Source organism: Protomyctophum parallelum, assembly GCF_964188405.1.
Source record: "Protomyctophum parallelum genome assembly, chromosome: 5".
NCBI lineage: Eukaryota > Metazoa > Chordata > Actinopteri > Myctophiformes > Myctophidae > Protomyctophum > Protomyctophum parallelum.
In genome coordinates, this window is record NC_139702.1 from 8,669,474 (window position 1) to 8,695,169 (window position 25,696).

At 43.7% G+C, this 25,696-nt stretch overlaps 2 protein-coding genes across 2 annotated transcripts in view; both read left to right on the forward strand.

Moving 5' to 3' along the window:
* slx4 (SLX4 structure-specific endonuclease subunit homolog) overlaps window positions 1-12,137 on the forward strand; it is a 36,173-nt gene extending 24,036 nt beyond the window's left edge. Inside the window, exons 11-14 of the mRNA XM_083764933.1 lie at window positions 5,059-7,469; window positions 7,574-7,673; window positions 10,821-11,111; window positions 11,675-12,137. Of these exons, the coding sequence (XP_083621059.1) occupies window positions 5,059-7,469; window positions 7,574-7,673; window positions 10,821-11,111; window positions 11,675-12,080 (3,208 nt within the window). The 3' untranslated portion in view covers window positions 12,081-12,137. The remainder of the gene's footprint in view (window positions 1-5,058; window positions 7,470-7,573; window positions 7,674-10,820; window positions 11,112-11,674) is intronic.
* Window positions 12,138-20,080: 7,943 nt separating this feature from the next.
* Window positions 20,081-21,219, forward strand: LOC310859221 (G2/mitotic-specific cyclin-B2-like; the record flags this gene model as incomplete). Its single annotated transcript, XM_083765622.1, has 3 exons — window positions 20,081-20,170; window positions 20,511-20,615; window positions 21,103-21,219. Exons 1-3 carry the CDS (start codon window positions 20,093-20,095, stop codon window positions 21,217-21,219), a joined length of 300 nt encoding a protein of 99 aa, XP_083621748.1. The 5' UTR covers window positions 20,081-20,092.
* Window positions 21,220-25,696: the final 4,477 nt, after the last annotated feature.

Here is a 25,696-nt window from a genome sequence, read left to right on the forward strand (position 1 = left end):
TTGGTTGCAATGAGTTGCATGGCGAATCATTGGTGTGGTTTGGCCCTTAAGAGGTAGTTGATGTAAGTGAACTAACTAATCTGAGGAGGTGTCATTATCTTTATATGGAGCCCCAGGCGTCAGGTATGCCCAAAGGTATTTTACAATTAGTCTAGTGGGAGCAGGGGGGTATCATGCACCCCCCTGAAATATACTTCTAAACAGTGTTTTCTTATTGGAAAAAATGTGCTGAAAATGATGAGCTATGATAAAAAGTTGTCAAAATGTCCCATCTACCTCAAAACCCCCTTTTTGGTATATGGCTCTGGCGAAATTGTGTAAAGGCAAATATTAATTCACTAAAATTACATAAATAGACATGGTAGTCTGAAATTGGTCATGGAGTATCTTGACACATAGGGGTAAGTAGCAGAACAGGATTTGGGGGGTTGCTACCATTATATTCTTAAATATGACCCACATCATCCTCAAAAACACAAAAAAATATGGTGTCCGCTTGACTAATAACAACAAAGATGGTTATTTTCCAACACATTATGGTGAGGATCACTGCCTCACTTGTATATAGAAAACTTCCCATATCCCTAAGCTTCAATTTGAGCCCAAGATAACCTTTCTATCTTGTAAATTACTCTTTCTGTAGCCAAAATACTGAACTATACCTCAAATCGGTGACAATTGTATATTTAGTCAGTATCAGCTATACATTTGGAATAAATGAATGAATGACTGAGTTTGAACTGACTCCACATCATGGAATATTTGTTACTTGAATAAGCTATAAGTTTGCAAAGTGTCCCATCTACCGTTTTTATGCAAATGAGTGCCTCCATTATCAAAATAATCGATTTTCACTATATCTCAGCCAATATTGCACTTAAATGAACAAATAAGGTCTGTAGACCTATGTTTTGAGGGTCACGGATCTCAGTGAAACTATTCTCAAAGTGACCACATGTGCCGGTGGCATGCTGGTGTACAAATCAGTGTCGATTAAATCAGTTCCTCTATCTCGCCGGCTTCTTGTCCATGCTCTCCAGACAGTGTCAAGGAGATCAACCAGTGAGGTTGGTAGGACTGCACCGCAGGACACACTGGATTAAAAAACTCAACCACCCCTGTCCTTCATCATAGGGTTTTGGTTTTTCCAAAAAAGCTTCGTCAGCTCGTTTGTATAAGGCAACACGGTGGTTCTCTTCAGAGCAGAGTAGCATGGAGGAAGACGAGCCAGGTCAACTTTAGATTTAGAAATGAGTTTGTCATCTGCCCTTTCACTGAAGACTCACAATTCAAATAGCTCTAGCCAAGCCATGTGGCTCATCGGTCAGGAGCCTAACAAGTACACTCCCTGGCATGACTAGTATGTCGCAGGGACCCTTTGATATTACCCAGCTGGGGATCGAACCCCTGACCATCCAGTCTCAGGGTGGACGCTCTAAGTACAAGGCCACTGAGCTGTTGATGATATCCAGGGCCTCTTACTTGTGTGTAACTCTAGAGTGTACAAAATGGAACCAAATGGACCTGTAAGCCTTACGGAGCCATGAGGCCCATAGGGCAGGAGCCAATCTCCTGTTTCTGTAGTAGGAGGCAGCTTGATGTACAAGTACACCCCCTGGACAGTGGACATGACGCTAGTGTAGCAGGGACTTACCCCAATCCAACACTTGATGCTGAGTACCAAGCAGGGAGTCTTTGGTATGACCCGGCCGGGGATCGAACCCCGACCTCCCAGGCTCAAGGCAAATGCTCTGACCACAAGGCCACTGAGCTGTTGATATCCAGGGCCCCTTACGGGTGTGCAACTCTGAATGTACAAATGGAACCGTAAGGGTTATGGGGGTCCTTGAAATGTGCCTTGTGCTACACTATATGCAACAGATCCTTATTAGTATAGTTGGAGCAATTCATCTGTCTGCTGTATGGACAGAGTTGCGAGTCTTCAGTATGGTAAATGGTGCATTTATAAAGCGCTTTTAACCAAGGCGCTTTACATAGATTGTGCATTACATTCACCCATTCACACACACATTCATACACTGATGGCAGCTGAAACCATGCAAGGCACCAACCTGCACATCGGGAGCCGTTAGGGGTTCAGTGTCTAGGACACTTCGACACTAACTCTGGGGGAGCCCGGGTTTGAACTGGCAACCTTGCGGTTACCATCCAGCCACTCTACCCCTAAACCACCACCACCCCAGTGGATGTCACCCGTGCCAAGTTGCTGCGGACAATGGTGGGGGCAAAGGACAAACTCACTTCTTAAATCTAAAGTTGACCTGGCTCGTCTTCTTGCATGCTACTCTGCTCTGAAGAGAACCATCGTGTTGCCAGATAGCTGATGTAGCTGATGAAGCCATTGTGTAAAAACCAAAACCATATGAAGGGCAGAGATGGCTGGAAATCCTTGTCATTGGAGACCATGGACAAGCAGACAAAGAAGACTGATGAGTTCTATGAACACGATGACTGATTCATGTGACTGTGCATTTTGTTCTTTATGGTGCAGGCTAGGGTGGTCACTGTTTGTACATGTTGCTTACATTTCTACAGTGTTTGAGTGTGTACAGGAATAGGATGGAATACTGTTACAGGATTGTGTGACTGTTTTTAAATTTGTACTGCATATTGCAGGCCATTATATAGCCTAGTGTGTATACTGCCGTATACTATTGTTCATACTAAGGATGTTTTTAGTTTGTGATGTTATGCTACAGTATATTCTAAATTTATAAAGCTTGCTTAAAAACACAGCACCTGTCTAGATGTTATATGCAATATTGGTATCTCTTACTTGATATAGATGTGACTTTATTGCGGCACAGATTTTTACACCAGCATGCCACGGGCACATGTGGTCACTTTAAGAATAGGTTAACTGAGATCCTTGACCCTCAAAACATAGGTCTAGACCATAGACTGTAAAAAATATGGACAAAGCGTTCTCCGGGTCTAATATGAACGTAAAATGAAGCCTGTTATTGTAAGTCGCCATCTTTCTAGATCCGTTTTGGCCCAGCTGGCCATTGGCTGGCCCAGACAACGAGGCGGGACTTCCCCCCTTCTTCTCTGTTGGTTTTTATTTTGACTCGAGTGGGAGGGGAATCCCGATCATAGACTGTAACGGTAGCCACGCCCCTCAGAACATACGCGACTTTATGGTCATTTTTTTAATTAATGGGACCATAATTTTCCAAAAAGAATATTATGACATTAGAAATGAGACTTTAAAATTGTGACTGGAAGAAGAAAGTATTCATGACCATGTTTATTAAGGTAATACAGTCTGGCCCAAATACAAGGACCTCTATGGGGCTATGGGTTTTTCTGGGTCCAATGACAGCGCCACAACAGGCCATTATATGAGCTTTCATTTCCTTAGTGGCTTCACAAAATATCTGTCTGACTGCCCCCCTGGTCTAGACACCTTATTTATTCATTTAAGTGCAATATTGGCTGAGATATAGTGAAAATCGATTGTTTGATAATGGTGACACTCATTTGCATAAAAATGGTAGATTGGACACACTTTAACTTTTTAACATAGCTTATTCAAGTAAGAAATATTCCATAATGTGGAGTCAGTTCAAACTCAGTTATTCAATCATGCATTCAATATGTATAGCTGATACTGACTGAATATACAATTTTCACCAATTTGAGGTATAGTTCAGAATTTTGGCAACAGAAAGAGTAATTTACAAGATAGAAAGGTTATCTTGGGCTCAAATTGAAGCTTAGGGATATGGGAAGTTTTCTATATACAAGTGAGGCAGTGATTTTCACCATAATGTGTTGGAAAATAACCATCTTTGTTGTTATTAGCCAAGCGGATACCATATTGTTTTGTGTTTCTTAGGATGATGTGGGTCATATTTAAGAATATAATGGTAGCAACCCCCCTGCTACTTACTGCTACTTAGTTACCCCTATATGTCAGAATACTCCATGACCAATTTCAGACTACCATGTCTATTCATGTAATTTTAGCGAATAAATATTTGCCTTTACACAATTTCGCCAGTCCTACCAACCTCACTGGTTGATCTCCTTGACACTGTCTGGAGAGCATGGACAAGAAGCCGACGAGATAGAGGAACTGATTTAATCGACACTGATTTGTAAACCAGCATGCCACCGGCACATGTGGTCACTTTAAGAATAGTTTCACTGAGATCCGTGACTCTCAAAACATAGGTCTAGAGACCTTATTTGTTCATTTAAGTGCAATATTGACTGAGATATAGTGAAAATCGATTATTTTGATAATGGAGGCACTCATTTGCATAAAAACGGTAGATGGGACACTTTGCAAACTTTTTAACATAGCTTATTCAAGTAACAAATATTCCATGATGTGGAGTCAGTTCAAACTCAGTCATTCATTCATTTATTCCAAATGTATAGCTGATACTGACTAAATATACAATTTTCACCGATTTGAGGTATACTTCAGTATTCTGGCTACAGAAAGAGTAATTTACAAGATAGAAAGGTTATCTTGGGCTCAAATTGAAGCTTAGGGATATGGGAAGTTTTCTATATACAAGTGAGGCAGTGATTTTCACCATAATGTGTTGGAAAATAACCATCTTTGTTGTTATTAGTCAAGCGGACACCATATTTTTTTGTGTTTTTGAGGATGATGTGGGTCATATTTAAGAATATAATGGTAGCAACCCCCCCAAATCCTGTTCTGTTACTTACCCCTATGTGTCAAGATACTCCATGACCAATTTCAGACTACCATGTCTATTTATGTAATTTTAGTGAATTAATATTTGCCTTTACACAATTTCGCCAGAGCCATATACCAAAAAGGGGGTTTTGAGGTAGTTGGGACATTTTGACAACTTTTTATCATAGCTCATCATTTTCAGCACATTTTTTCCAATAAGAAAACACTGTTTAGAAGTATATTTCAGGGGGGTGCATGATACCCCCCTGCTCCCACTGTACTAAATGTTATATGGTCCTAGTGACATTCACAAAATGGGGACGCCAGGTTGAAAGTGGTTAACATTCCACCATCTGTGTTGTGTTCTCCTTTCTTAGATTTGACCTGGAGAATCTACGACAGCTGTGCGAGCTGCACTCGAGCCATACGGAGAACGAGGGCGAGGGAGCAGGTGAGAGAGAGTCCTGGGAAGACGGCCCAGGACAGGAGAATCAGCCGGGGGCAGAGGAGGCCTTCCTGGATCTGCTTCGCTCCATGTGGACCGAAGAAGACCAACACCAGGATGGAAACGGAGAGAGTGATGGAGACGGGGAACTGGACGAAGGCAGGCGCGCCGACCGCCTCACATCTGGAGATGGAGAGATGCCAGACGAACACGTGAACGAGGAGGAGATCGAGGAGATCTACGAGTTTGCTGCCACGCAGAGAAAGAGAGAGGAGGAGAGCCAGGAGGGAGAGCTGGACTCTGAGACGGAGAGAGATGATGAAATCACCAGACCAGTCGTCACAGAACCTCAAAGGGGATCAATAGATTCCCAGGGGAAAAGCCCTCAAGGAAGCCCCCAGTGTGACCTGAACACTAGCCTTAATAGCAGCTACAACCGGCTCTTCTCAGAATCCTGGAGTGCCTACGAGGAAGACTCCTCCTCCCAACAACCCGAGAAACAAAATGCTGCGTCGCAAAAACGACAACATTGTCCTTCTCGCAAACTTGCGTCTACAACAGACGATGCAGCTAAACGTGAGAGACCTTGCCTCCAGTCCTCGGTCTCAGCCATTGAACTCATCGACATATCCATGAGCCCCCCCTCCAGTGTGTCCAACCTTCCTGTGCCTGGTTTGTCCCCTGCTGCAGCGAGTGGAGCTGAGGCTTTAGGAAGAGATGTTGACATGTTCGATGTGCCCAAGGCGTTCTTCAACGATCAAGTCCGTCCTCGGGTAGGAGGAGTGTCTCCAAAGCAAGAAAGCCAGGGCCGTCTGAGTATACGCTCAGGCAACACTCCCGCTTCGCGTCCAAGTAGTAAAGAGCCTGAACTGGTAGTTTTGTCTGACTCTGAGGAGGAGATGGAGACGGGTCCTGCTGCCGTCTGTTCCCCGAGTCCCTCTCCACCTTCCCCTCACCCAAGCCAACACGGCCACAGCTACACCCACATCAAAACTCTGTCAAATGTGAAACATAAAATATCCGTCGTAGAGAAGTCGTGTAACTCTAACGCACCATCATCTTCAGTGCCAGACCTGGATCAAGCCGGACTCTGCTCTGCTGGTTTGGACCCCAGTCCAATAGACTGCTCTCCTGAAGTGTCCTGGCTCATCCCAGCCACGCCAGAGCCCCGCAGCAGAAGCACCAGCACCAGTTCTACTCAGACCCACAGCAGTATGCGACGGTCGCAGCTCTTCCCGAAATTCAGCTCTTCGTCTTTGTCGTCCTCGCAGTCCTCTTCCTCCTCTCGTCCGCTGTCGTTAAAGCACAGACCTCGTACCTCCGTCAGTCCACTCAGAGGTCCTGAACACATTACTCGGTCAGACAGCAGCGGCGGGATCTCTCCTGTACGTACAGTACCTCCTTCTCCACCCTTTCGACCCTCCAGCTTTGCTCGTTCCCAACCCCTCCCTCTCCAGCAGGGTGATTCTATACAGGGCACACCTCTCCACAAACACTGTCCACCTTACAGCAGCACACCCCTGAGTATGGATCTACTGCCTCAGCCCCCGACTCTCGCTGTGGCCTCCCCACTTCTCAGCGACCACGATAGGGAAACGCCTGCTAGCGTGCTCTCCCCGAGCCCGGAGAAGAGAGCTCTGGGGAGCCTTCATCTCTCCCTGTCTGAAAACTCGATGTCCCAGCCTTCATCCCTTCACAGATGTCCTCCAAGTCCACTCGGGGACTGTGTGTCCTCCAGTCATACTAGACGCTCTAGTCAGTCTGACTACCATGAATGCAGCGAAGCAGCAGAGGTGACTGGAGAGAAACCCGAGGGGAGCAAGGGAGGAGAGAGAGTGTCTGGAGTAGAGGTGGACACTGAGAGACTGAATGATTCCGCTGTGTCGGTGAAAGAAGAAACGGAGCAGGCGGACATTTCTGAATGCAGTTTTCAGCAGAGTTTCATGGCCATGGACGACCCTCCCATGGCTTTCGATGACTCTTGGGGCCTCAATGTAGGGGCCGATGGAGACGACGTCCCCGGCGTCCGCTTCAGTCTGAGGCTGGAGGACACTGGCGGTGCCAGCCCGCTTCAACGCAGCTCAGGAGGAGGGGAAATGCTGGGGCGGTCATCCACTCCTACCACCACACGGTCCCCTAGACCCAAATCTCCATCTCCTACACATGCTGGCCCTTCCTTTACCCCTTCTCCCCCACCACACATCAGCCCTGCCACTAGTACCACGGCCAAGGTCAATGCCAGCCTCATGGATTCCAAGTTATGGGACAGCTGGGAGGAGGAAGAGGAGGAAGCGCTTACTCTGTCACAGAGGGTGAACCCTGCATCCCCATTCAAAACACCAGGTAACTGCAGCACTACAATGAGGTAGCATCTCTGTCATATTTGCCACGTTAAGCAAATCTAATTACATTTAATGACATATTCCCGTGGTTTGTCTCCTCTGTAGTGACGTCCCGCAGCAGAAAGCGACCTTCCTTGGTGCCCATCACTCCCATGCCTGGGTACTCTGACATGGACACACCAGACCTCAAGATCAAACTCAACAGGTCAGTGGGTCCATGTTCAACCTTTGCAATGCATATTGCCCCAGACAGAAGTCTGGAAAGTCTGGCCTCTCTCAATTGTGGGAGGATCTCACGGTCGAAATGGTGACGGCCAACCAGATTCATCTGGAACCAGGCTATAACCAACCAGGGCCAAGTATTCAAATATGGGGTGGGACATTGCGAGAAAAACAAATCGAACACTGAGAGGGACAAGTCAAAGACTAATACACATGCAGTGATATTAGTATTGCTACACAAGGCTAGGTTTTTACCAGAGGCGTGTTTTTTTTATTTTTATGATCAGTACTTTATTTTTGATTTTTTTTTACAAACACATAAAACATAAGACCTACAATACAAACACAAGCAACAACAGCAGAGTACGTATTCATATAGACAATTAAGATAGATAGAAAAAAAAGAAAAAAAGAAAAATAAAGGGAAAAAAAAGGAAAAATCAAATTAAAATGTGAAAATAGTTTACATTATTTACACGACCAAACGCAGCATCATCAACCGTATCATAATGTGTAGTAATACAATAAACAATCAAGAGGGCATTGCCTGACCATGGATCACACCAAGGGACCTGCAACATGACTGAGGAACACGTCCCACTTCAGATCATATTTATCCAACTGATTATTCATCTTAAAGGATAACCTCTCCAAAGCAGCCACAGTACCGAGCTGAGTGAACCATACAGAGGCGCAACACGGACCGAACGCTAGGGGGGGACAAATAGCGGAAAAATCCGTCCCCCCCGTCCCCCCCACCACCCTAGGGGAGGGGGGGATGGGGGGGGTCTAACCACAAAAACGTGGGGTTATGGTTAGGGTTTGGGGTCGGAACTACAGAGAGGTTGTTCCAGTGACTCAATGTACATACAAAACTGCGTTTTGGCACAGTTATTATTATTATTATTATGAATTACCTGGCTGTGATTCCTCCTCCTCCTCCTCCACAAAAACGTGGGGTTATGGTTAGGGTTTGGGGTCGGACTAGAGAGGTTGTTCCAGTGACTCAATGTACATACAAAACTGCGTTTTGGCACAGTTATTATTATTATTATGAAATACCTGGCTGTGATTCCTCCTCCTCCCCATTTGTCTCAAAACGTAAAAGTTTAACCACATTATCAGCAGCGCCTCGAACAGGTCCAAACTCACTGACCATCTGATCTGTAAGTTAGCCTATCCTATATAAAATGTACAACACCTGGGAAGTTTTCAGGAGAGGATGTTTTAACATCAACATATATAGTTAGTGTTAAACCCATGCAACTCGGGAGGAAAGAAAAACCTGCAGCGCCTTACCTGCATGTTGACATGAGTTGTGCTTAATAGCGGCGTGACCGGCGTCGATCTCCTCCTTTCCCCAAATCCCCCAAAATAATAATATAATTCCCAAAGTGGGGTCCGGGGACCCCCAGAGGTACAACTACATGATAGTTTGTGGCATGTCATGTGGACGCTCTCAGTTTTTTAAATTAACATTGATTATCAATTGGAGTCCCATCCCACCGCTAGACATGGCATTACAATAGGGTCCGTCCGAGCTGTATAAAACTATAAATCTTCTCTTATGGGGGTCCTTCTCTTCTCTTCAAATGGGGGGGGTCCGCAGGCTAATACGTGTCCATTTGGGGGTCCTTGACATGAAAAGGATAAAGTAAATCCATTCATCTACTGATCGTCTGACCAAAGTGGTGCGTGACACCAAAAGTGCTGACCTATTGAATCCTGTTCCTGTATTATTAGAATCATTACAGAGTGCAAAGCACATTGGGTCACTGATGGCGGTGTAACAACTCCCAAACTTCCGACAACAGTAGAACGGGACAAACCATTTTGGGATTTAAACAGGGGTGGATCAAATATATGCTTCAAAATATATCGCGTTTATGAACGCAGGATTTCAAAAGTATTACTCCTAAGATAACTTTGGAGCCAGGGGGGATACAGGGGGGGACCCCCCCAGCCAGGGGGGACCCCCTAACTCATCTGGGGGGGACCAATGTGACGCTGGCAGGGGATTCGTCCCCTGCGTCCCTGCGTCTATTGCGCCTATGGAACCATACATGTGCTGGAGGTAAAACCTCAGACTTCCATTACAATGATCTTCCTGCCCACCATTAATGCTGTTTGAATCCAGTCAGCTAGAGGTGCAGGGAGGTGTTTTAGTGGCGATGGATCACCCAGAATAAAGAGAGCCGGTGTATAAGGAATATCCTGGTTTGTGATTTGCATTATATTCTCATGAATAGCACACCATAGCGTCTGTACCCTAGGGCACTCCCATAATACATGAATAAGTGTACCGAGGTCCTCATCACACCTCCAGCAAACCGGACTATCTCTGAGCTTAGCCTTGAACAATCTTCTCGGAGTCCAGTAGACTCTATTCATTATTTTAAATTGAACTAATCTGGTTCTAAGTTCACGGGACATCTTCTTTGAGTTCCGTAGGATCATCTTCCATTCACCGTCAGTAAAGGATTGATTTAAAAAAGCGACATTCTCTTCCACACCCAACGTAAGTGGAGAAAAATGGGATGGTCACTAACAACCTCAGGTAGTTGAGCAGTGGTAAAATATACCAAAGGTAGGCTATAAGAGAAGTGGTTCTCTATCTGAGACCACGGTGGGGCTCGTTCAGGAGGGAGAGACCAGTGAGCTAGATGTCTCAGGCTGAAAGCATAATGGTAGAGCAGAATATTTGGGATTCCCAGACCTCCCTGGTCCACCGGCCACTGCAGCTTCTTCAATCCAAGCCTAGGGCGTTTGTTATTCCATTAAAAATTTATTACATAATTTATCAAATTGTTTGAAGTACTAACTCCATATTCGTAAATTAATGCCCTACTGATCATATTACTCTAGTCTACAGCGTCACACAAAAGCATTCAAAACTAGCAGATCCACAAGCTCAAAACGCGGCATGAATAAACGTGTTTTGAGCTTGTAGATCTGCTACAATTAGTTTTAACTTAATCCTGAAAAGTAACGGCTTTAGACATACCGTATGAGGTTTCCACCCAACAGTGACCATATCCAATTAGCATTCTTAGTGCTCACCATGTGCTCATATTGGCTCTCTGTCAGTGTAATAAGTGGGGTTTTCTTTTTTCCTTCCCCTTCCAATTAGGTTTGGTGTGCGTCCTTTACCCAAACGCCAGATGGTCCTCAAGCTGAAGGAGATTCATCAGTACACACACCAAATAGCTGGCTCAGAGTCCGAAGACGAAGCACCCTCAAAGTCCCTCCCCAGCGTCGCCACCACCAGCGCTGGCCTCAGCACTCGGCCAGGCTCCTGCAGTGCCAAGGCAGTGACGTTCAAACAGCCCTCTGTCTCTCATGATGAGGAAGATGCAGAACCCCTCTCTGCCTCACAAGGTTCCAATACCTCCTCAACTGCTGCCAGTGAAGATTCTGAGAGGTAAGCTTTATACTGGAGCATGCACGTGTTGTCTCATTGCTATACCTAAATGATCGTTAGACAGTACACGTTAGACATTTTGCAGAGACCTAAATGATTGTGCTGTGACTATATATATACGTTTTATATAAAATGATATGGATAGCTTGATGCCCTACTTTGTTGTGTGACAGTATTAAGTAGCTAACAATAGCTATGTCCGTTGTGAGCTTGTAGAACAGCTATTTTTTTAACGTTTTGAATTTCTGAAGGTTTTTGCCGATAATGGCATGGCTGAAAGGTTATCGTATTGGACCTAAGGTCTCAGCCCCATAGTGACGATATCATTATCGCCTGCCAGGTAAAAACTTCATATGTCCAAAACTGTTAATTTTCAGGATTCACACTCAAAAGTTTACGAGCTCATTAACGCATTGCTTCGTGGTGTGTTTCGAGCTTGTGGATCTGCTATTTCTGATTATTTTGTGTGACGATGATGTAGTATGATCAAGTAGGGCTATTAATTTATGCAACAAACAAAGTTTTTCCGGGCCGATAGCGACAATATCCTCTGTGCTCTGCAGGTCCAACCCAGAGCTGTGTGTCTCGTCTGATGGCGACTCGGACAGCGATGCGACGGCCTCGCAGGCTTCCTCCCGCCTCCAAGACAGTCTCCAGGCAGTGCGCTCCTTCATCCTGTCTGACCCGGCGTTGTACAGCCAGATCCTGCAGTACCGGCCGCTGGTCCTGTCTCAGCTCCAGGCCCAGCTCAAGGCTGCCGGCATCCGCCTGGGTGCCGCCAAGCTTCTGGACTACCTGGACTCCCAGTGCATCACCTTTACCACGGCCAAACCCGGCGGCTCCAAACCCACCCGGAGGCGGGCCAGGGGCCAGGGGGCGAGAGGAGCAGCTAGAGGGGGGGCGAGAGGAGCAGCTAGAGGGGGGGCGAGAGGAAGGAAACGAGGAGCTGCTACAGCTGCTATGGCCTGAAACACTGTGGGAAATGACTCTGAGGAAAGAGAACGTATAGACCGATTCCGTAGCGGGTCTCATGGTCGCAGCCTACGTATTTCCTGTAGGCGGACTCGACGTAGCTGCGGGGGTAAAACCCTCACCAGGCGCACCTCTTCCACTACAGTGAACGGCAGAGTGACTGATGTTAGTTTGCCTCAAACTTTACTCTTTTACCTGCTTTTTTACTAACACTAACATTACAAAGATGCCCAGAACATCGAGATGAACCTGTGTAGTTTATGGCTGCTCCAACAGTAGTGGCAACATACAAAATAAATAAATACGGAATGTCAAAATATCCACCGTGGTGGCTGAGACAAAGCAGTCAAAGGTCCTGAAAGATACATAATTTCAGTCTTACCCAATACCCAATCTTTCTGTTTTATGAACACAAGGCTGCTGTATTTTATACCTCATACTAAGCATTTAAAGTATGAGGTATAAAGTACAGCAGCCTTGTGTTAATAAAACAGAAATATTTGGTATTGGGTAAGACTGGCGTTATGTATCTTTCACTGCTTCGTCTCAACCATTACTCAATGGCTCTGGTCCCCGCCAACGCGGTGGATATTAGACATTCCGTTTTATTTTATTTTTTATGTTGCCACTACTGTTGGAGCAGCCATAAACTACACAGGTTCATCTCGATGTTCTGGGCATCTTTGTAATGTTAGTGTTAGTAAAAAAGCAGGTAAAAGGGTGAAGAAGAAAGTATAACGATGGTGCGGTGTAAGTCAAGGTATTTGCTGTGTGAAGTGAACATGCCAAACCGTAACAGCTTGTTGCCGCTTCGTGAGGGTGCCATCGCACAGGCGTTGAGGGAAGCGGTGGCTCGGGCTCACGGTGACTATGGAGCAGCACATTGCAACATTGGATTCTCTGTGAAATATCTGAATGCCCTTACTGGAATGGTATTCCTGCGCTGCCTCAAAAGCTATTACAGACTTATCTGGTCTGCATTGCCTTTTATCACTAGTATTAGTATTGACAATCGAGGACAGAAAGTGCCATGTTTCCTGAACTGTTTGCATGTGGGAGGAACAATCAGAACATGTCAGAAATTTCTGATCCGATACAACACCCAGCAGCTTCACAGAATGCTCCCTCAATGTAAAAGTGAAGAAGAAAGACAAGAGATTCGCAAAGCAATACTAAAAAAAAAGCAGGTAAAAGAGTAAAGTTTGAGGCAAACTAACATCAGTCACTCTGCCGTTCACTGTAGTGGAAGAGATGCGCCTGGTGAGGGTTTTACCCCCGCAGCTACGTCGAGTCCGCCTACAGGAAATACGTAGGCTGCGACCATGAGACCCGCTACGGAATCGGTCTATAGAATGAATGAGTTTTAAAATATTACTTCAATGATGAGGCAAAGTTGTAATTTGGATCTGTGATAGCTGAATGCTGGTTTTATTGTTCTGCAATATAAAAGTAAAAGGATTTTCTTTTTGTAAATTGTGTATTTTGAGGTTTTAATTTTTGACTGTTGCATTGTCAATGTCTGCACTGTCTGATGTTCTGTACAATTGATCAGTGATGGAAGAAGTAATCAACTATTTACTTCAGTCTGTATTGATACCGCAATGTTCATACAACCCTGTTTCTGGCAGATTCTAAAAATGCCTAATGTTTTCTGAAAAACGTAATATGTATTCAAAACAACAGTACATAGCAACAAGAACCCAAAAAATGGGTTCCCATCTTGAAGAATAAAAGTCTGGTATTCCAAAAATTCTAAATTACAAGGTTTTTGACGATGAGTAAGAAATCATGCTTTTCGATGAAACATTCTACAACGATGAACAAAAAGATGAAAATCATGTTTTTCTATTTTTTCATGTTTTTATATGATTCATACTATACTATAGTATGTCGTCGAAAACCTTTAAAAACAACGTACATATAGTATGACGTTTTCCAGATTTTCATCGTTTTTTTCATCGTCGAAAACCATGACAATTGCAATGGGAAAAAAAAGAAAATCATGAAAAACGACATAATATGTCGTCAAACCATGAGTTTTTCATGATTTTCATCTTTTGTTTTCATTGTCGAAAATCATGAAAAACGACATACTATAGTATTGTGGATGTCACCCGGCTGTTCATCTCCGGCTGGGTGACACAGTTCGGCACGCCATTGCATTTGACTTGACTTTTGTCCAAAACTGCCATATCTAAAAAATTAATTAATGCAAAAATAAATAAATATATAAATCAAAATAACGCATTGAGTTATTTAACTTAAACGCCCAATGCATTCTCAATGGCAATAGCACAAACTTTGCCATGCTACTATAGTCCTACATACTTACACCTAGAAACTTACTTAGGCCTACTTAGGTTCATCTTACGGTGGACATCATGTTTGCCTGAAAAGGAATCTTTGAAAGGTGTCATAGTTTTAGAAATATAGTGCTTTCAAATTTGAGACTTTTAACATGGGGCTCAATGGCAGATTTTGGCACGTCAAAAAATCACTTTCACCTAGAAACTCCATTCACACTTTTTATTATTCAGCTTACTGTGGAGACACATGCTGGAACTTTTTTACTTTGAAATGTTTTGTAGTTTCTGAGTTATTTAACTTAAACGCCCAATGCATTCTCTATGGCAATAGCACAAACTTTGGCATGCTACTACTCCTACATACTTCCAACCTACCAACCCCATTGTAGCCTACTTAGGTTCATCTTACGGTGGACATGTTTGCCTGAAAAGGAATATTTCTATTATTATTATTCAGCTTACTGTGGAGACACATGCTGGAACGTTTTACTTTGAAATGTTGTGTAGTTTCTGAGTTATTTAACTTAAACGCCCAATGCATTCTCTATGGCAATAGCACAAACTTTGGCATGCTGCTAGTCCTACATACTTTTTTTGATTGATTGATTGAAATATTTATTAACAGTTTGTAGAATTTACAGTACATTTTAAGCACAAACTCAATACAAAGACTGTCAACTGTGAGTGGACGACCCAATTAAGCATTACACTTGTTTACAACAGGGTCCACATTGTTCAATTCATCAAAACATTTAAAGACATACAAACATTTAGAGACATACAAATAGACATTTCTATGTAGCTAAATTCATCATATGGGAAGCAAAAAAGGGAAAAGATACAATATACAGTGAGGGAAAATGGGGTGGGGGGGTGGGGGGGATTCAGATTTTACAGAGGCCAGTTTCGAATTGCAGCCATCCGTAGGTGCCCTTTGAGAGCGGTTTTGAAGGAGTCAAGGGATTCACATGTCTTAATGACTGTTGGTAGGGCGTTCCACATTTTGGTGGCATAGGAGCGAAAAGAATTTAGTCCCTTGTTTGTGCCGAATCTGGGTTGTACATGGTTTGTTGCACTCCCTCTGGTGTTGTGGGTGTGGACTTCGTTTACATTAAGGAAGTATTTAGACAGGTACATGGGTATCTTGGTGGTGTATCGAATCTTGTGGACCAGACCCATTGCAAGATGCTGTACTCTGTCGACGACCCTAAGCCATCCCAGCCTGTCAAAGTGGGCAGGGGTGAGGTGGGTTCGGGGGGTGAGGCCAAGTAGGAGCCTGACCAGTTTGTTTTGGGAGGTCTGGAGCCTTGTTTTAAGGGCCTTTGAGGTGCTGTGGTACCAAGAGGTGGATGCATAGTCAAAGAAACCTTGTACGAGGGCTCCTGTTAAGGTCTTCAAGGTGTTTTTGCTGACCAGTGAGAAGATCCTGTAAAGGAATCTTGTTCTTTGATTGACTTTTTTGATTACGTTGGTGGCCATCTTATCACCGGAAAGATTGGCCTCCAGGATGGAACCTAGGTAGGTAATTTGATCTTTTCGTGTGATAATATTGTCACCCACTCTAACCAAGAAGCCATCTGCCTTGCTGAGATTACTATTTGATCCGAAGAGGATGGATTCAGTTTTTCCCAGGTGTAAGGATAGTTTGTTATCAGCGAGCCAGGTGCAGATTCTACAGAGTTCAGAGCTGAGGGTCTTTTCAACCTGCAGTTTGTTCCTGTCCGAGACCAGCAGTGCTGAGTCATCTGCGAACAGGAACAAGTTGCAGTCACAAGCTGAAGTCTTAAGCTGAAGACTTAAACCTACCAACCCCATTCTAGCCTATCTATCGTTGTTTTGTTGGTCAACGGTGTCATTCTTTTAAAAGAAAAAAGGGGGAAAGAAAGTCCAGTCACACACACACACACACACACACACACACACACACACACACACACACACACACACACGTAAATTGCTTCACCTGTGGAACCAGCTGCAACTGATTATAATTAATATAATTAAGCCTATATAGGCAAGATCATTGTTGCGCTTGCTTCGTTCATCTCAAATCATTCGATACTACGCAACATGGAGAACAGACGTACAAAGAGGGACAAAGAGCTGCAGAGCAATACGAGTGGACATGGACTTTCTTTTAAGCATAAGCTTGAAGTCCGGCAGTCCGCCCAGCAAATGGCTGAAATGCAGGCAATGCTTAAAGCTGTTCGCATCGAGGAGCCGTCGAAAGCCACTGTGGCTACACAGACGGACCATGGGGGGGGGGGGGCACCACGCGGGAGAGGCGGATTTGGTCGCCACCACGGCTATAATCGAGCAGATGCTCAACCTGGTGGCGGCCGATCCAACAATCCCCGTGAAGCGGGTATATGACCAGGTCGTTGCCCAAACAGCGGATATGGAAAACATCCCCCCCTTTAACGCGGTGAAAACCCGTCTGGAGAGACGGCGGGCCGGGCTAATGCCTCCCATGATCCCCCGCAGAGTAGAGGACGTCGCCGTGGATGGGGAATGGGCCTTCACCTGGGGAGGGGAGGCCTTCCTCACCAGGCACAACCTGCAGCACCATTTTTTGGTGTTTAGGTCAGACGACAACGTCCAGAAACTGAGTCAATGTGACCAGGTGAGAACCCCTCTTCCATAAAACGTTGTGTAAGTGAAATGAAATGTAGCCAATAAGCCAAACCAAACCTTTTACATATTACGCACGCGGTGCGTAATATGTAAAAGGTTAACCAGTTGAACTGCATTGCTCTCCCAATCACTAAATCTTAATTCTCAGCTTGGGTCACAACTTGTATGCACCTTGTGTTAATCTGCTGTGTTAATGCTTCCTTAAATTAGTTTTAAACAAGGAACACTATCAAAAAATACTATTGACAAGTTCTTTATGGACACTGACGACTGTCTTTGTTCACTTCTTCCATTAGGCAAGAAGCTAAAAGCTATTGGTTTTGATAGCACATCAGTGAGCTGGATGCAATCCTACCTGGAGGGGAGAGAACAGATGGTGGAGGTGAACGGAACACTGTCCCCTCCCCTCCCAGTGAGCTGTGGTGTCCCACAAGGAAGCATACTAGGGCCTTTACTGTTCCTAATTTATGTTAACGACATGACTTCAGCTTGTGACTGCAACTTGTTCCTGTTCGCAGATGACTCAGCACTGCTGGTCTCGGACAGGAACAAACTGCAGGTTGAAAAGACCCTCAGCTCTGAACTCGGTAGAATCTGCACCTGGCTCGCTGATAACAAACTATCCTTACACCTGGGAAAAACTGAATCCATCCTCTTCGGATCAAATAGTAAACTCAGCAAGGCAGATGGCTTCTTGGTTAGAGTGGGTGACAATATTATCACACGAAAAGATCAAATTACCTACCTAGGTTCCATCCTGGAGGCTAATCTTTCCGGTGATAAAATGGCCACCAACGTAATCAAAAAAGTCAATCAAAGAACAAGATTCCTTTACAGGATCTCCTCACTGGTCAGCAAAAACACCTTGAAGACCTTAACAGGAGCCCTCGTACAAGGTTTCTTTGACTATGCATCCACCTCTTGGTACCACAGCACCTCAAAGGCCCTTAAAACAAGGCTCCAGACCTCCCAAAACAAACTGGTCAGGCTCCTACTTGGCCTCACCCCCCGAACCCACCTCACCCCTGCCCACTTTGACAGGCTGGGATGGCTTAGGGTCGTCGACAGAGTACAGCATCTTGCAATGGGTCTGGTCCACAAGATTCGATACACCACCAAGATACCCATGTACCTGTCTAAATACTTCCTTAATGTAAACGAAGTCCACACCCACAACACCAGAGGGAGTGCAACAAACCATGTACAACCCAGATTCGGCACAAACAAGGGACTAAATTCTTTTCGCTCCTATGCCACCAAAATGTGGAACGCCCTACCAACAGTCATTAAGACATGTGAATCCCTTGACCCCTTCAAAACCGCTCTCAAAGGGCACCTACGGATGGCTGCAATTCGAAACTGGCCTCTGTAAAATCTGAATCCCCCCCACCCCCCCACCCCATTTCCCTCACTGTATATTGTATATTTTCCCAGTGCTTGTATATTTTCCCTTTTTTGCTTCCCATATGATGAATTCCTGTTGTTCTTTAACTACATAGAAATGTCTATTTGTATGTCTCTAAATGGTTGTATGTCTTTAAATGTTTTGATGAATTGAACAATGTGGACCCTGTTGTAAACAAGTGTAATGCTTAATTGGGTCGTCCACTCACAGTTGACAGTCTTTGTATTGAGTTTGTGCTTAAAATGTACTGTAAATTCTACAAACTGTTAATAAATATTTCAATCAATCAATCAAAAAAACCAGAACCATCACACTTCGTGTGCTGCAACACAAGAGGCGCCGCATTGTTGCATTGAAGAGAAGGCGTACCCAGAAAAACCAGGAAGAGGCCTCCGAGTATGCGCTTGCCCCTTAGAGTATAGATATATAACTCTATGGCTTGCCCTCGAGAAAGTCCACGAGGAAGCCCTCGCGAAAGCCAGACTGGATTATCTGAAGCTTATCTGCAAAAAGGCAAGGGAGTTAGACGGAGCGATAGCTAGATTCTAACAAAAAATTCAAAAACAAAGTTGAAAAGCAGGCAAAGGAACATCCCCAACATGTGTCAATTTGTTCACGACGGTTTGTAATTAAACGCATTTTCTTTAGAGCAGTGTGTGTAACCCTTCTTGACCATTGCTGATTATAACCCACCAGTAAAAATGTCATGTTTAAACATAATTACATTCTGACTACTTGACTTGTTTTATGCTTAACCAAAATGTTTAAGATATTGGCGTGCGTGCGGGTGGGGGGGGGGGAAGCATCAGTAAATGGGGAGGTGTGTAATAGAAATAGTTTGAACTATAATCTTTATAACTGCACTGATGTAACCTTTGCCTTGCTACTATCACAATATGAGTGCTCTAATCATTTGGTGCCATCTTGTGGCAATGTTTGCAGGTATGATTTTTCTCTTGACTAGGGCATATTTAAAATCATCCAGGTAGTTTGCAAAGCAAAATGCCTCCCAATAGCTTGTCACAGATGTTTGTAAAGGTGTACTAAATCTGATTGACAAACACAAAAGCTATTGGTAGGCATTTTATTTTGCAAATTGGTCACACATTTGGATAACTTTGCCTAACTAATGGTGTTGTGGCTGATAATAATGACCAATAAATTACTCATGCCGGCAGGCTAAACCTGGGAGATAAAACCACAATTCCATGCCGTGTTGATGTGGTACCATAGTCTAGCAAAAGTATTGCTGTGCTTGGTCAGGTGTGCAATATCTGGAAACAAGTTTTTGTTACCATGTTCACTTAAAATAAAGGCATGTTCGCAACCATGATTGTGGCTTATATTGTAATATATACTGTACGTGTAGCATACCTTTTATCTTTTCAAGAAGAGAAATTAGGCTAGCAAATAAAAAAAACTAACTGCAATATTCTGGAAGCATTTGTTTACATTTCCAAGTTTCACTTCACATTGAACAGGATATAAAACTACTACCTGGGGAGGGGAGGCCTTCCTCACCAGGCACAACCTGCAGCACCATTTTTTTGTTTGGGACAGACGACAACGTCCAGAAACTGAGTCAATGTGACCAGGTGAGAACCCCTCTTCCATAAAACGTGTAAGTGAAATGAAATGTAGCCAATACGCTCCTTGACTACGACATGGTTCACTACCGGCCCTCTGAGATAGCTGCTGCTTCACTGTGCCTCTCCCAGCTGCTGCTGGATGGCCTGCCATGGGTGAGTTTAATAAAATCAATACATATGTTGGCTTATAGAGTATGTGCGTAACATGACATCATCATACCCAGAAGTTATGCAAGAATGCTTACTGAGTGGCAAAAAACTACTTTCTGGCCTTGACAGCACATACATTCAAACGGAAAAGTCATATCTGATTACATTAAACTCACTTTGCCACTCACTGTATGCATGCGCATAGTCTCATACCCTCTATTACAGATAGCTAGCTTCACATTTTGTCTTTTGATTAGAGTTGTTTTTCCATGGGTTGCAGACTAGTACAGAGCCGTAGTGCATTGCATATGATGATCCTAATGATTGTTTTCATGTGTTGCAGACTTCTACAGAGCAGCATTATACGACATATGATGAGGTTCACCTGAAGCCAATAATGCAGCACATTGCTAAGAATGTCATCAACGAGAGTATTACAACTTTCCAGGTGAGTTGGCAAACAAAGGCACTAGGGTTGGGGTTCTTATACATTTTGGTTAGATGGCATGTTAGATTTGTTTACCAGGCATCCTTAGTTTAATTTTTTTTGTGTATATATATATATATATATATATTATAATGTTCAGACCGATGCTTTGTTTACCCATGGTCCTAGATTACTGAGTCACCAGCTCTCTGCGTGTGATGTATGTGCTTAATTTAAGTTCCTCTGGACACAGAGCATCTCCCAATAATTATAATAGCCTTAAATGTAAATTGGAGTATAATGCTGTAAGATGTTGTAGATTAATACTAAAAGTCTAAAATATATATTCTCCACTAGGGTCAGTATAATGTAGTAGCATATAATGTAGTTAGATAGGGATGTTTAAATATGTCCCTCTCCACTAGGGTTACTATAATGTAGTTAGTATAATGGAGTAAGATGTGTCTAAATACATAAATTCTAATTCTAGTTTTCCCTCTCCCTATAGGCTGTCAAGGCGAAGTACTCGGGGAGCAAGCTGATGAATGTCACTCGCCTTTCTGAGCTGCAGTTATCTACTGTGAAGAGCCTAGCTGCTCCCCTGCTTGGCAAGAACTGCGGTTGAAGCAGACATGTTTCCTTTCCATCTGACATTTTTATTTTTTTATGGGACGAGAGAGAGCCTAGTGCCTACACAAAATAAGACTGGCCCTGTCCGGGGCCTGGGCAGAGGCTTTTGTGCTGGTTCTGGACAACCGGCGATCCGACGGACTCGACACCGAACACTGCACTCCCTGTGGTGGTGTGGAACGTCTTTGTCAAATTTGAAGTCTGTGGTGCAAAAGCTTCTCGAGTTATACTGTACAGACGTATGTACACACTGAGACATGGTGCATTTATATTAGTACTCCCAAATGGTCAATTACAACAGTGCTAGTCAAGCCTTACTGTAATGCATCTGCTGCCCATCATGGTCATAACAATGAATTGGTTATTGTCATTGTTTTGAACATTGTAGGCATTGTATTGTTTGTTCTAAGAGAAAGTGATGTGTCACTTATTTATTCACCTGTGATCATTATGTTCTCTTCACGTTGTGTGAATGAAGCCTTTTAGTACGTAACTTAATCAGTTTTCGTTCACTGAGGTGAACTATAGGTGGAAAATTGACTTTAGTAGTCCGTTTACAAAAATGTAAATGTTTCAAAATGACATTTTCTAGCTTGCTCTTTTGCAATTTTGCGAGTGGCCTCTGGGTAATCTTAAGTTAAATATCCCTGATCTACAAGCGTGTTGGGACCTTGTACACTAGTGTACAGCTTGTTTGTACATGTTTGTTGTGAACAAGACGATGCAACATTTATGTTAATGTTCTGTGTACCATCAAATATGTAAATAGCAATGGATTGTAAATATCTGAATTATCAAATGTATATATGTAAATAGCAAAGGCCTTGTATGCACATTTTGAAAATCTATTAATTCTGTAAATACCAATTCATTAAATGATCAGTTTGAACCATGAGAATTGTGTCTGACTCCTTCAGTAGTATAGTGATGTTTAAAAAGTTGTCCAAGCATGTGTGTCTTGGTATTGTGACACATGCATTATTGCAATATACTGTGTAAGTACTACACTATGTTTACTTACATAAGTATTTTGTGTACAGCACACCCATTTCCCAATGCAGAGGCAAATTCTGTACCCACAAAGGATAGTTTCACCACTTTCAACCTTGTGTCCTTAAGGCATTTCTTTATGCACTCCCCCCCCCCCCCCCCCCCCCACACCACACGCACTCGTACTTATTGTACACTGGTTCTCAACACCAGGGCTCCAATAAATGATCTGCAAGAAACGCAATTGGTTTTAGTGCAAAGTTTGAAGGCAAGACACCAGACTGAGCAATTTAGTAGCCACACTATTTTTTACAGTCTATGCACTAGACTAGACCCATAGTGGCAGGGCAACCCCATGTGTAGTGGTAGTATACTGCCACCTAGTGTCCAAAATACACCTACTTTAGTTACAACTATTGCTGCACTACAGAATTCAGTGTAGACTACTGTATAGGACTATGGCCCTCATTTATCAATCGAGTGTAAAATCTGCCACAGATTCGAGTGCAGGTTTCGTAGTACACCCACGTCGCCACGGCATTTATAAAGTGATCGCAAACAGCTGATCCTTCCTTAATTTTGTTCTCACGTTAATAAATGTCACGGCTGAATTTGATCTGGCACGCCCTAAGAAATCAAGCCTCGCCCTCGTTTTTGCGACATGAACAACGGCAATACGTTTCCTGAAACCATGGTTACATGAAAAAATAGGTTTCTCCCGTGCCTTGCTGCTCGCCTCACCCCCCTCTCTCATACACATGTACAGCACGCACACGCAACTTGCAAGCCCAACTAACTGGTGTGTTGTTAAACAAATAAAGAACGAACACCTGCATGAATTAAATAAAGCGTGCGTGCGGGGGGTGAGGCGGGCAGCAAGGGAAGCGAAGCGAGAGGAGAAACAGACAACTAAATAAAGTTGTAGGCCTACCCTGTGACAGGGTAGGCCTACAACTTTATTTAATTCATGCAGGGTCCCTGTCTGTTTCCCTCTCACCTCGCTTGCCTTGCTGTCATGCACGCACGCACCTACATGACACATTAAAAAAAGCTGTCTGTTTCTCCTCTCGCTTCGCTTCCCCCTCACCCCCCGCACGCACGCACGCACATATCGCTATTTGCAACTTTAACTGTGTGTTGTTAGTTGTATATTAAATTATTAAAGTATTTTTAATTTAATATACAACAAGATATATTAGTGAACGAAAACCTGAACCTGTGAACCATAATTAAATAACAAATAGGCACACACACACGCTGCTGTTTTTCAGGTGCTCCTCCTGTCCTGTCTGTCTGTCTGTCTGTCTGTCTCTCTCTATCACAGTGGTCCGTCCGTGACCAACTGACCATGCACGTTCCGACGTTCGCCAGTCTATTTAGATTGCCTCGCAGTCGTTAGTCATGCACTGTTATATGAATGTGCAGCCAAAACCATAGCCTCATGGCTGGTGCATGGGCTGGCTGGGTAATATACCTATATCTCCGATGCAGTTCCCACTTGCGCTGGGAGCCTGGCACGGTACATTTGGCATTCGAGCGACGCGTCGGGTTTATTATATTGCACATACCGTAAGAAAGACATCGGCCTTCATGCTGTAGATTAGGCTACAGTAGGCTATACCTGCACGTTGGGACTCTCCGCAGCTGAGCTGCAGCAGCTGCTGCACTATACTCTCCAACGTCCCGTCATGGAAATATTTCAGCACAGACAGCCCAAATCCTCGCATGTATGCGCTCATGCAAAACACTGTTTAAATGGCTTAAGCATCTCTTGCAACATTGTTTTTAATTGCGCGATTTTATCTCCTACTAATTTCATATGACACATGTATTCCTTAACATTTTTATTTATTTATTTTTTACATGTAGCCCATATACATTATACATACCTTTTATATAAACATTTTAGGAGTGAATACATATATGTTTTGATGCCTGTGGCAGCCTCTCAGCAGTTCAGACAAGGCTGCTCCGCTTGTGTAAAACAGAAAAACAGCGTACGCCAGCTCGCGACCAGACGTGACTATTTGTCCTACTCAAGTTAAATTTCAAGCTTTGCCGGAAATGTTAAATGCCGAAAATGTCGGTAATTTCGGCGTGCGCCCATATTTTGGCGTACGCACGGTTGATAAATGAGGGCCTATGTGTTGGAGTTCAGAGCTTAATTTGTATCTAATTCCTGTCCTTCAAATGCCACTCAAGAATCGGAATGAGTGTTTTCTTTTGAATAGGCTACAAACATGAATAATTGAAAAACACCAAGTTGCTAGGCAACATAATTTCATCAGTATCATGCCTCTATATTTTTCGCATATCTCTTAAATATCATTCTTCCACAAATCGTAAACAGAAATCATCCGTTTTGACACTTGCTTTGCACTGCAAGTTTTGACCTGTACAGTCTGGAAACAAGACATCAAATTAGTATGTTTTTGATGTTCATAATTGCCCATACTGTATCAATACGCATTATAAACAATGCTTTGTTTTGTAATGTTTGCATTGTTTTGCATGTTGTAAGACAGAGAACTATACAATACTACACCACTGGTTCTCAACGTAGGGTCTGGGGACCACCAGGGGGTCCAAATGTTATGGTGGTCTGTAAAATCAACACAGTGTATTGTGTTGATTTTGTGTTGATTTTCTCTGTCCCAGAGAAAATGGGCCCTGTCGTGGCCCTGATGCATACCAAACTGGGGCCAATGAAATTAAAGTGTTTGAGCATCAATGAACTACAATGGACATTCTTTGATGTGAGCTGGGAGTGAGTTCCATAGGGAGGGGGTTGCCCCATGTCACTACTATAGTGCTGTTGTTTGTCTGGACTCATATCTGTGACCATCAGCGATGCTGGTTTGGGGTCCAACCTCCCCTGACAGGGTCAACCATATTGACCCTGTCAGGGTTTGAACCGCCACCCACCAGTATCACTGTCAAGGTCACTGAGTCACTCAAGCCTCTCCACCACGGCAAGGTCACAGCAATAGGAGAGGATTTTTTTTTTTTTTTTTTTTAATATATTTAGCCAGCTCAAGTCTGAGCTCAAAATGTCACTCTGTCAATTATTGGGTGCAATACTGGAGCCCATGAGCAAGTTCCTTTATCGACCATGTTCCCACACAGCCATAATATATAGACTAAAACTGTCACTCTGGAACTCCATTGGGTGCAATACTTCAATACATAAAGTTCCATTATTTTTGCCAGCTCAAGTCTGCTCTCAAAATGTCACTCTGTCAATTATTGGGTGCAATACTGGAGCCCATGAGCAAGTTCCTTTATCGACCATGTTCCCACACAGCCATAATATATAGACTAAAACTGTCACTCTGGAACTCCATTGGGTGCAATACTTCAATACATAAAGTTCCATTATTTTTGCCAGCTCAAGTCTGCTCTCAAAATGTCACTCTGGCACTTATATTGGGTGCAATACTGGAGCCCATGTCATGAGCAAGTTCCTTTATCGACCATGTTCT